Source organism: Pteropus alecto, unplaced genomic scaffold (assembly GCF_000325575.1).
Source record: "Pteropus alecto unplaced genomic scaffold, ASM32557v1 scaffold134, whole genome shotgun sequence".
Lineage (NCBI taxonomy): Eukaryota > Metazoa > Chordata > Mammalia > Chiroptera > Pteropodidae > Pteropus > Pteropus alecto.
The window spans coordinates 13,356,642-13,370,372 of NW_006436283.1; the positions used below are offsets into that span (position 1 = coordinate 13,356,642).

Genomic DNA, 13,731 nt, shown 5'->3' on the forward strand with positions numbered 1-13,731 from the left:
TTCCCTACATAATATTGCAAATCATCTCTAGAATAATACTCTTTCAAAACAAGCCACCAAATTTTAATACAGCACTTAAAAAGAGAGGGCTTTATATACACCATCAACTATCACTAAATAAATCAAATCTTTTAACTTTCTAATTCATTATATGGAGCTCTTATTTTCACTCCAGGACCTCCAGAACTGTGACTTTTAATAATATTTATAATATTACAAATTAATCCCATTATCTCAAAATATGAAAGCCTTATGGAATCTGTTATGGTGAGGATTTATCCGTAATAGTACTTGTAGCGGAACTTAATATAGGTCATCTAAATCTCAGAATATATATTATTGCCACCCACACAGAGAACTCAAAAGGGCCTTAGAGGTTATCTGGTATACAGATCTGTTCCCTGGATCTCCAACAAGTCCTAAAGATAATAATGGGGGGGTGTCTCTGAAGTATTTTTCACCCACATAGCCAATTTAAAATGCCAAACTGACTTGACTTTAACTAAAATTTTACCAACTCCGTATAAATAAAAGAATTTCAATTCCTTATAGTAATAATCACCTGATACTTCTCTAAAGCTCTAATAAAATTGAGGAAATAAAGTATTGTTTAATAAATCCAGTTTATTTAAAACATAGCTACCAAGGGAGTGAAGAGAATGATAATAAAAGATTGGGAATTAGACTTAGTCTGGTCTCCTACACAATAACTCTCCATACAACATCTTTAATAATTATGTACTTACACGCTTCTGCTCAAATACTTCCTGTAAAGAAGAATGTGTTCTTAATTGAGGCTACTAACTGACAGACAATGGTTTTTAATCTTATGCCAAGTCACAGAATTTTTTAGGAATGTAATAAAAACTGTGGACCTTTCCTTTGAGAAAAAGACACATCCATAAATATACACAAATTTTTACCTATCTATCATTTTACGAGGTTCAAGAACCCTGACATCTGTCCATGGACTCCCTTGCCCATGTTTGACTATAGGGAAACAAATGCTCTCATTCACTGCGGCTATAGCTACCAAAACTACAAATGCAATTCCACTTCAAATTCACTTATAAGGATTTGCCCTGTAAATACATGTAAACGTGTGAAATGAAATTATGTACAAAGCTATTCACTATAGCACTGCTCATATCAACAAAACACTGTTGTCCATCAAAGTGTTCATCACGAAACAGTTTAAATTAAAAAAATGGAATATTAAGCAGCCTTGAGAAAAAAGGACAAAGAAGCCCTACATGTACTAATACAAAACAATTTCTAAATTCTTTTATACACAAAAATCAAAATACAAAACTGCATATGTTTGTCTCTATATTTTTATATGGAGTGATGTATATATATGTATTTATCTACATATACATATTACACATATATCAAATATTTATGATGTATCACATATATCTATTATATACATACATATATATAGAACATAAGAAACTGCTCATAGTAGCAGTTGTGTCCAAGGAGGGAAACCAGAGGATACAGGAAAGGCATGTTTCACTGTATATCTTTTAAATATTTTAAATTTTGTACTATGTAACTACATAATCTAATTAAAATTAATCCTTTAAAAAAGAACCTCTGCCCTAGACCCTAAGAAGTTTTGCTACAGTTTAAAACCAAGCTATTCTGTACTATCATTCTATGACTTATTCAAAATATTTTATCATAAATTTTCTTGTGTCATTTATCAACAGTAATCTTAGTGATCATTCTGAGCAACACAAAAAAAGTCTCATCCTTCTACACACAACCTGACTCTTGAGCAAATAATTATACTCTCTTCTCTTAGGAGCATAACACCTTCACATCTCCATCTCTACCCTCAGCTGTGTGCCACAGACATCTGGGTCCATATCTGCCTGATTATAGTGCCTCAAGAGTATACAGTGCATCTGGCTGATTTTTTTTTTAAATCCTCCATAACATCTAGACACATCTAGAGTGCTGAAAGTCTGGGCACTAAGATTTTCCTTCATCTTATTCAGATGATCACAGAGGCAGGCCAGAGGAAGTTGATGGAACATTTTGTTTTGGTTCTAGCTGGTCAATTGCTAATATAATAAAGATTAGTAAGTCGGTTTTGGTTTGACCCTAGCAGCTACTGTTAAATTTGAACACTAAATCCAACTGATAAAGTTAATTTATAATAGAAGATATCTCAAACTAGAAGCATCATCTCCTGAGATTAACTGGCCCTTCAGATTACCATTTAATTTCACAATTAATCCTTAGTATTTCTCTCGGAGTTGAACAAAACAGGTACTAAATTAATAAATTAACGCCAACTGTGGCAGCAGTGCGTGTGATAAAAGTCACATATTTTACTCTCTGTATAAGCAAAGTTATCAGTCATACGGGTCACATCTATTAGAACAGATACCATCACCCTGTTATCTTCATGTGGGCAACATTAACAGTCTTCATAGGACTTAATATTTGAGGCAATACTGATTAAAATAAAATTCTAGTATAGCAAATTTAGATAGTCACTTGCTCTTATCATTCTAAAACTACCTATGCTTTAGTTAAAATAAAAGCCTATCCTATATAACTCGCCAGGTTACACAGTGGCTTAGTTCTTCAACTTCCTGGGCAAATAATACAATTTGCAAACATAATTGCAATTTGAGTATCATTACTAGTTCTTAGATGTTAACAAAATTTCTAACACTTCTAAGGCTTTTGCTGAATGTGCACCAAAAGAAAAAGAATCACCACCTGCTCGCTGCCCTTTGTCAATGATAAGGGCTCAGGGGAAGTCAAGCTTTAACAAAAGAGTGAAATTTTAATATGATCCAGCCATTCCACTTTTGCATTTATACCAAAAGAATTGAAAGCAGGGAGTCAAACAGGTATCTCTGTACACCCATGTTGACAGCAGCACTATTCACAGTAGCCAAAAGGTAGAAGCAACCCAAGCATCTCCACTGACAGTTAAATAAACATATAAAACGTGGGTAAGTATAGAGTTTATTATAAACTAAGTACAGAATTTCATTTTTGCAAGATAAAAAAGTTATTGAGAGGAATGGTGGTGATGGTTGCATAACAAAGTAAATGTATTTAATGTCACTGTACACTTAAAATGGTTAGAATGGTAAATTTTATGTACATTTACAACAATTAATAAAAGGTAAAGTTTAATGACCAACCTCTTTATCTCCCTCATCTAGTTAGGACTAGGAAACAGACATCACTCCTTCTTTAAGAACAGTTTTAGGAAAATGTTCCATGTCTATTTCCCTTGCTGATATCCTTAGGGTATACTTAACAGATAGAACAAGGTACTTTCTTGTTCCTAAGGTATTTGCAACCAAAATTCCCAAAAGCCTATATATACATAATGAAGAACTTAATAAGAAAAGAATTTTGGCAAGATTTTGTTCTAGCCTTAATTCCTGAAGATTTTGTATTTTAATACCACTACTCATTCTTTGATAGTATTAGTACCTAAATGGAATTTTTGAGTTTTATTTTCCCCTTTAACTATGGCTCCCTCTTTTGGGGTAGCTCATCAAAAATAAATGTTTTAAATCGGAAGTGCCAAGGTAGGGAAATGACACCTTACATCTGTGACTAATGTAATAAAACTATGTTCTACTGCTAAACTATAAAGATAAGATTCTAAAAAACTAATATGCTGGAAGTGGAAAGATAGCACAGAGTGGGACTTAGTCACGAGAACAGGCAAAAAACTAATAAATCAAAGTGAGAAGAGCTTAGGCTGAAACTATAGATCCTTCAGACTGCTCTAATCTGCACAGGAGTGTTCCTTGGGTAGAAAGCAAGAATAGGCCAAATTATGAAACAAGATTTCCCATGAATGTCTTAATGAGGACAAAAAAGCTGACCAGGGGGCAGGCAGATGCTAGAACAAATTATCCTACAATAGAGGCTCTATAGCACCACATTAAGCCAAAAAGCTACCCTCAAATAAACCAGAGAATAGAAAGATGCCAATGGTGAAAGTCACCTTGCTGCAGGCCATAGTTACCTAGTACTCCAAGAACGTTTTTTGTTTCATTTTGTTGTTTGTTTGTTTTTTTTTTAATGTGCCTAAAGTCTAAGGAAGGAATATCTGGGACTAGGAAAAGCCAAGTCTCTTTCTGGATAGAAATACAAGGCAACTGCGTAAAAAGTGAAAGAGAATAGCGTACGAAGTGTTTAAACACGAATAATATACTAGGAAACAGATGCTAAACGAATCCATCCCATCACATCTAGTAGTAGTTAGGACCAAGTGAAACCTACCAATCTGAGACCCAGACAAGATAACGAGGAAGAACAAGACTGACCAAGTCAAATCATCCTTAGACTCAGGTTTGAAATAAGAAATCATTGGTAACATACCTTCTTTGTTTTCCTTCTTCTTGCCTTTTTTAAAAGCAAAGTTTTAAGAAATATTTTAATTTAACCTTTATTTAACTAAAAGTAAATATAAGAAATAAATGACTCTAAAGACCAGGAATGATGACAATGACAACAGTGACCACATACAGGAAAGAAGAAAAAACAAATGAAAAGTGAAAAATCACGAGGAAAACTATATATGGATTCTTTACTCACTGTGGCACAAGTTTATGCACACTTGTGAATGTTAAAGAGTTTTATATTACTGACTGTAAAAAAGGTGAAATAAGGAATTACTGTATCGAAATCCAGGGGAAGACAAGACTTCAAGAAGGTAAGTTCAGCACTCAAAAAATGTACTTCTATTTAATGGCATTTGCTGATTTAATACTAAAGGAAAAGCTCTGAAACTGAGCTGTACTTTAGCAGGCCTGGAGGGTAGGGAAGAGAAGAAACTTCAATAAGGAGGAGCTGAGAAACCTTTAAACAAGGAGCACAAGGGCTACCAGGATAAGAGCGACTCAGAAATAAACCAGCCCTCACGAAAACTGAATGCATAGGTTTATGCAGATTAATAACGAAAAGGGAAAATAAAGAGATGGAAAGGAGGTCAGAATAACTACCCAGTATTCAGCTTTGTTAAGTAAAAACTAGCGATACAGAAGACAGAATAAGAGAAAGAGAAAATGCAGTAAGATGATGGTGAATAAGACAGAGGCACAATAATATATGAGGAAAGGATGGCTGAGGAAATGCTATAACTGATGAAAACCAGCAATCCAGATTCAAGGCCAGTGAATCCCGAGGAGTATAAATAAGTCCACCATTCACAAAAATCTGCACACAGATGTGTACAGCAGCTTTATTCATGATTGCTAAAACTTGAAAGCAACCAAGGTATCCCTCAGTGGATGGATAAATTAACTGGGTACATCTAGACAATGGAATTATTACTCAGTGCTAAAAAGAAAATAATAATAATAATGAGGTTAAAAAACCTTAAATGCATATTACTAAGCGAAAGAAATGCATCTGAAAAGGCTACATACTCTATGATTGCAATCGCATGATAATACAGAAAAGACAAAACTACGGAGACAGTAAAAACGATCAGTAGTTGCCAAGGGTTAGGGGAGGGAGAGATGAACACTGGAGCACAGAGGGTTTTAGGGCAGTAAAACTACTCTGTATGATACTGTAATAGATACACAACATTATACATTTGACCAAACCCACAGAATGTACAAAACCAAAAGTGAACACCTACTGTAAAGTATGGACTTTAGGTGATAATGATGTGTCAATGTAGGTCGTTAGTTGGAACAAGTACACTACCCTGGTAGGGGATCTTGATAATGTACGTGTAGGGGCAGAGAACATGAAGAAAATCTCTGTACCTTCTACTCAATTTTGCTATGAGCCTAAAACTGCTCTAAAAATTAAAATCTATTTTTTTAAAGTATATGCTCGTGTTCCCCCAAAATATTCAGATTTAAATAAAGCAAATGTAAATAGTAAAGAAAAAAAAAGTAATCCAACCTAGACATCTCTCCATCCCCATATTGTAGGGCAGAAAATCAAACACAAAGAGAAAGGCTCAAAAATGGGCTGAGAAAAGTTTGATAACCTTCAATAGAACGGCAACAAGACTAAAAATAAGAAGGGTGTAATGGAAGCCAACTGACAATAGTGAACAATGTGCTGAAAGAAAATAATAACTAACGTAGAATTTTAAACCTAGCAAAAAATACCATTTGATAATAAAGCCAAAAATAGACATTTTAAACAAAATAAAAAGGAAAGACAATCACTGACAGACCGACCCACACTAGAGGAATTCCAGAGGATGTATTTCAGGCAAAAGAAAAAGTCTTCCAGGTAGGTCAGAGATGCAAAAAGGAATGAAGACCAAACAAAATGGTAAACACATAAGTGAGACTAAATGAACACTAACTATATAGAACAGATTCTATAATAACCTATGGACTCTTAAATATATGCACACACACACAATGGTGGACACACAATATTTTGTGCATTTATCAAAACCCACAGAACTGCACAACACAAAGCGTGAACCTAATGTTAAACTATGGACTTTAGTTAATAGTAATGCATCAATGTTGGCTATCAGTTGTAACAAATCTACCACAGTATTGCAAGATGTTCATAATAGGGGAAACTGGCAAGGTAAGAGGGAGTATGTGGGAACCCCCTCCTAAATTTACTGTAAACCTAAAACTGCTCTAAAAAATAGTCTATTAAACTAAAAAAATATATATATACACACACACACACACACTCACACACACATAGACACAAACACACACATACACACATTTACACATATAAATTAAATACAGAAGGACAGCATGTGAGTTGGGAGAGGAATAATGAAGTTAAATCTTCAAGGCTCTTGATGAAAAGATGAAAAGAAGGGCAAAGGAACTGATCAACATTATCTTTATAAATTAAGGACACATATTGTAATTTCTATAACAAATAAGAGTTACATAACTTTTAAACTAGGAGAAACAATGTCACAAACATAACTGACAAAAAGAAAAAGTATGAAAATGCTTATTTCTTTATCTTTCATAGTAGAGAATGAAAAAATTTCAAAAGAAGTAAAAGAAGCATAAGACAGATTTGAACCCAAATATACATTATTGCATTAAATGTAAATGAACTAAAATTTCCAATTAAAAGATAAAGAGTTTTGAGATTGGATTAAATCAAAAAGCTAGAGTAGACCATGCCTATATGAGTGACAACTAACTCTACTATCATCTTCTCAATACTCTTTTCCAATTCAATGAAGATTTATTCAATGTATACAATGTGCTGAGCATTTGAATAGTCAAAGATAAAGATATCAGCCACATTCTCAAGAAGACTAATAAGGAAAACAAATAATGTATTACAATAAAAGTAAATTATGAAGTGCTAATAAGATAATACAACTATATTGGTGGAGGTATCTGAAAAAGCTACAAAGAGATATCTGGACTATGCTCTGAAGAGTAAGCTGAAAGTATGTCAGGCAAATAAAAAACGAAAGGTAGCGGAGACAGCATGAGTCTGTTTGCTAACATTACAGGTTAGGAGATCAGTCATGGTTTGAGGTAGTAGAACATAGCAGTAGGGAAACAGAAAACTGGCCACAAAGTTGAAAATTTAGAATAAGGAGTTTTAACTTTATCCGGTAGGCAATAGGGAGCCTTTAAAGCAAGGGAATAAAACAATAATATTGGTATTTTTTAGAAATACAACTGGTGGCACTTTACAGAAAGATGAATGAGGCAGGAGAGACTACCTATTGGTCCTGAATGAAGGTCTATATTAAGGCAGTAGCAGTGGGGACAGACAAATGCTTGAAAAATGTCAGAGGAAAGAGACATGAGTTGATACTTTACATGTGAAATGAGGGGAGAACTAAATAAATACTAAAGTAAGTGAAATGGAGAAGACAACATAAAGATAAATATATTTATCAACAATTCCTTAAAATTCACCAGTAGAAGTATAGACAATTTTTCAGCATTTGTGCTAACTGAGCATTGTCTAACTATGTGTTAAATGTAAAACACCTAAACATATATATTTTTTTAATTATTGGCACTGGTATATAAAACAGCTAACACTAGATATCCATAACTAACACTTTCTGATTGATGTAATTAACTAAATGGTAGTAGAGAAAGTTATCATTAGTTGGTTAAACTTCTTTCACAAGTCAAATTTGATCATGTAAAGTAATCATGTATCAGACTCACAATTTATAAGATAGGAAAAGAAATTATTTTTCTTTAAAAAGATATCAAAAATCTTTTATGTGGTATTACTTAAAGGTATATGATCTAAAAAAAAAAAAAAGTTTATGGTCTTGCTTCAGGTTCTATAAAGTGAAGGCTCTTATTGTGCCAAAACAAACTGTCCCACTTTTTCAAGGGACTTCTCATTTCGCTCTTTTCAATAGCATCCACGTACTTCATAATCCTTTTATTCAATACAAATGAAACCAATGACATGAGTCAAAAAAGTAGGTTACAGTGGGGAATCTAAAAAAAATGACATCTTAAATATATTTTTGAACTTAAAGTACATAAACATATATTCTGTTGCCAGTCTTTTGATGTAGGCCTTCTGAGTTATCGAGCCACTGACTGCAGTTAATCTACACTGTCTTACATAAACCACACCCATAATGCATCATCTACAATTTCCAGTTTCAATTTCTTCAAGTGAAGAGAGAACTTAAAAGATACTTGCCAAGGATGTAAATGAATAATTCTTCCAGATTAACTTAGTTTTCTTTGAATCAACAATTCTTTCATTTTAGTCATATTTCACTGGTTTACATAATTTTGTATTAAATCATATAATTATATTACAAATGCAAGCTGTCATGAAATGATCCTTGGTGAGCCTATGACTCAACTGGTGGGGGCAATGCAGTGGGCATAAGTCAGTGTGTCTTATAAAAAGAACAGCGGTTTACTGACTAGTATCCCTAGGATACCTATGAAAGATCTAAATTCAATTCTTACTGCTTTTATTGTACATGGAACAGTATCTGGCACATCATAAGTACTATATATGTATTTGCTACTATATTAGCATTAAAATTCAACTAGGTACAGGTAACAGTGCACGCAAGGGTGAAATTCCACCTACTTTACAGTCTCCAGAATCAGAGACTACCTGTGCTTAGATTGCCAAAAGGGAGCAGAGAAAGGAATATAAACTGCAAAAACATGAACATAGGGGTATAGTCAGTTTCACATCACTAAAAGTGGATTATCCAGTGCTTAAAGGAAGAGATATTAAAAAAGAACAGCTCATACGGCAGGTCAGTAAGAAATGCAAAAGTAGGTTCATATCACAATTTAACCTTATCATCTCAAAAATGCTAACAAGATGGATACAGGGCCTCCTAAAAAATGGCAGCTAGAGGAAGAAAACCAGCTATAGCTTCTTGGTGCACATGAGGCTACTTTCTTCTATCATCAACTCATTAATGACAGAAAACATCAATCTCATAAACAAAAACCACACAGTACATCCCAAAGCACAAGACAAATGCTTTTGGTTTACCAGTTATTATAAATTAAATATGCTAACAGAAAAGAAACGAAATGCATATAAATGAAATACACAAGAAAATTTAAAAACTTGCAAATAAAAACCCTAAATATAAATAAAGAGCAACCTAAATGTAAGTAATTAATATGGTGGTTTGGCCATTTCGTTTCAGTGTAGGTTTTGTGATATATATCTACTTTGCAGGTGTGAAAAACTTGAAGCAACATAACAGAAGATCTATAATAACCAGGAAGTTCAAAGACTGCAGCTACTTAAAACACTCCTGTCCACTAGGAAAGAATCCACAGTGGCACTGCCTTTCTTCCTTCTATGGACATCAAAAAGTACTGAAAATGTTATGAATAGTTTGGAGAAACTCAAGAGACAGTCCATGAGGCCGCGCCAGTCCCACTAGATGGCACTATCACGGGAAAGTCACTCTGCTCTCCCATTTGGAGCAAGGGCTGCAAGCTCTCTTGATCTTTGCAAAACTGAAAGCTGTCATCAAGACAGTGACACCCTCACTGGGAAATTATGACCCATAATGAGGAATTCAAAAGTTGGAGGAGGAGTTTTTCCAAAAGCACCTTTTCTCCCAGTACCATGGCCTCCTCCCCACTCCTATTTCAAATCAGTGGTCTGTGAGATACAACATCTTGCAGGTAAAAGTTGTACGAAATAGGAGATTTTCTTTTCTTCTTCCTAACTCCACAAACTACAGAATAATTTACTTTTTTTCGTTCAAGTTTCTTTGCTATGGGGGGAGGGATACTCTCTTGCTAGTCCCCAAATAATGAATTTATTGTAATCAATATACTTACCATGGATGGAAATGTCAAATAACATAAAATTAATGCCATAAAAACATCTGGATAAAAATGAACATCTTTCGCTATATGTTAAAGGTAAAATTTCCTATTAAAAAGATCATCAGATTGTTTTCTGACACATTAGTTACATGATAAGTTGAGCCTGGGCAATGTCACTCATTCTCGTCACTTATGTTCTATGCCATCAAAAGTATACTTGGATATAGCTATCAAGAACCTAAAAACAGGAGGAAAGTAAAGCACCCTAACAACAAAGCCCACTGAGTTTAAACTATGTACAATCTGAATACAAATTTACTTTTACTCAGTTAAGTGACCATTTGAACAGACAGATTTGGATATGAGCCTTCTGCTGAATTCTCCAGTTAAAAGACACATCAAAGGTCATTAAGTTATCAACTGAATCAGAGATCAATGTAACTCTTAAATATAGTGCTCACTTCCTCTTGAAGCTACTTCACCTAGATCAAAGTATTTACATTTACAGATATAACTTCGATATATAACAACAGTCTGAAGTAAAGCTCTCCAAAGTGCCCTAAAGTTAGTTATTAAAGTAGCCAAAGAAATCAAGAACTACAAAATGTGTAACAAACCCTATGTTCCCATAGCACCATGGCATAGCTCTAATACAGCCCTCATCACAGTATAGTCTCTGTATCTCTTGCTCTCTCCACAATGAGGGCGTGGAGGCAGTGTGCTGAGATGTCATCTCTAACACCTTGCACAATGCCCAGTATGCAGCAGGCACTCAATATATGTTGAATGAACAAAAACTATCAAGCTATTCCAGCTCACCAAAATTATGAGACCTGTCAAAGCAACCAGTTTTTTCAACTAAACCTTGACAAATACCTTCTCCTTTAAGAAGCTACCAACTAAAACATAAGACTAACATCTCCGTTACCATGAGAAATAAAATTTCTTGAAAAGCACAGAAAGAAATGTATCACATGAAGTCAGAGGTCAAAAAGTCAGTCTCAAGCCTACGTAATGAAACAATCTTGGGTTGGTGAAGCTTTTAAATAAAACACCATAAATATATTTTACATATTGTATTAAAATCAAATATATCCTATGAGAGCAGCAAGGTGAAGTAGCAGGTAAACAAGGACATACAGGAAGCCAATACACTGCTTAACACCTGCCCGTTAATGGGGACTTAATCTTATTCTATGCTCCGAGAAAATAAAAAGAGTGAACAAGAAGGAAAAATACGAAGTGAAAGAAAGCAGTCTGGGGTGCAACCAGGAGGAATCTGCTGAACTGCAGATCTGAAGAACTGACAGACTTAGCAGAGACAGATTTTTCAAAACTCTACCATGTAACTATCCAAAAAGTCCAGAGTAAGGAAGCTATGCCAATATCTTTTAATTAAGTTTTCTTCTGAGTGACTGAGGAATTTTGACAAAACATGGCATAGAATACACGTCCTGTTAGTATCCTTGCAATAAGACCCATGGGAGACCTCTCCCATATCAGAGGGGAAAAAGCAGCATATACTCCCATACAGAATACCTTCAAATGTACTGCTAAATGGTTGAGATAACTGGTAGGATTTAAAAGTTCATTGGAACCATGAGCCAAATCTTCTCTCCTACAACCTATCAGTATGTCTATCCAAATTGCCCTTAATTGATTTTTAAATGTGTTTAGACTATGAACAGTGTTCATTATCATCCTTTTACTCACCTTACTAACACCAACTCCAGTAAACCTGGCCTCTAGTAATTCTTGCCGTCGTGGGTCCAGGCTATGCAATTCTTCCATCATTTCTACTGAAAAAGAAAAAAAGTAGGTTTTAAGATCATAAAAGCTAAAACATGAGAAGCCAATTTTTATATATAATAAAACTCTTAGTAATTATTTCACTGAATGGTCACATACAGGTAAACCTCAAGTAAATATAGCATACAAGTGATAAACTACAATGTGCTGCATCAGATAGTAACATTCAAAGCTATAAAGCAGCTCAGAAGTCCTCTTCTGAGCACCACTTATTCTTCTCTCAATCTGATTTGATATCAACAGCAAAAACCCTCAAATCCTTCATATACTCTCTGGAAAAGTTGAGCAAGGACTAGCCTGCAAGAAAGAAAATTCTATCAACCTCTGAATTTAGCTAAGTAATTTTAGCTATTTCTTTCCCAAACACACAGGAACTAGTTTTTAAACTAAAAATATTAATCATTAATAATAATTTCATAATAATACAGCATAAATCAGATGTTATAATTAACTTCAAATAATGCTATTATACAGCTCCTTTTCTGTAGAGCTCAGGGGCTCATGAAAAAAAATTATTTTAAATTTAATAGAGAACCCTTGGTAAAACCATCAACCTGCATTCACTCAGAAAATTAGTATAGCTTCATAACCATTCCTTTACAAAATCTTCTTGTGACCACTCCCTGAAGCAGTAGGTTTCTCTAGACATCTGCTTTTAGCACTCCTTCCAAGCAGGGAGGGGCAGGAGGACACCATTTTTATACTCCTTCCATGACCAGTTAATGCACAGGCTACTTTCAGCAAATACATTCATTCTTTGCAAGAGACCAACTCTTTCAGAACCCATTGGATACCTCTCTGTGGAAAAGGAACATACAGCATTACACAGAACCCCTTTCGACATATTAAATAGTTGTTGGAATGATTGTCATGATTTAAAAGTTCACTGAAAACATAAATTAAACGCTCTTCTGCAATCTAACAACTCCACAATTTCCAGTAACAACCCCTGCAAATCCTCCAGTTTCATTTCCCTTCCTGGATTGAGAGCTTGAGGCAAAGGGGAATGAAAGGGTGACAAATTAAAGTTTCATCCATACATACAAGTGCAGGTTCGAGAAAGAATTAGGAAATTCTCGGAAGGGTAGAAAGACATAAAAAGGAAAAGAAAGAAAAAGAGGATTGAGAGTGTTTCTCCAAGTGGCCTTCCTCGCGTGTCGCCCTGCCCTAATCGAGGCCAGAATCGCAGAGGCTGCAGTCTCCCTCAAACCCCAGGGTCTCTCGAAACATTTCCTAAACCTCCATCCCCAGGCCTGACCGGGAAAATGACACCCCAGCGGTTATTCCATTTAATGTCAACTCATGTTGAGGAAATATACACTCTGTCTCATTCCAGCGGGGCCTTGGACTGGGATCCTCCCAGTAGCTCACAGCCGGGAAGCAGGACCGATGGGGCCTGGTCCCCGCGCCCCTTGCCTCCCGCCGGCTCCAAACTTTCCCCAACTCTAGGCCCACCTGTCACGGAGGGAGGGCGGGCAAGCTCTCGGGGGCGCCCGGGAGGCTGCCGGGGCCTCCAGCTGCCCAGGCGCTCCCCTCTCCCTGCCGGCCGCCGGTTCCACTCCCAGGCCGGGGCCGCCTGGGCCTCCCCCATCTTCCGCTCGGCCCCTCGGCGACCCGCAGCCCTGGGGGAGCCCCTCCCGCTTCAGCGCCCAGAAGC

General features: G+C 35.7%; 1 protein-coding gene across 1 annotated transcript in view; it reads right to left on the reverse strand.

The window, feature by feature from the left end:
- The window catches only part of TLK2 (tousled like kinase 2), an 87,512-nt gene extending 75,448 nt beyond the window's left edge, over positions 1–12,064 (reverse strand). The window contains 1 exon segment of the mRNA XM_006912332.3: positions 11,979–12,064. Within this exon segment, the coding sequence (XP_006912394.1) occupies positions 11,979–12,059 (81 nt within the window). The 5' untranslated portion in view covers positions 12,060–12,064.
- Positions 12,065–13,731: the final 1,667 nt, after the last annotated feature.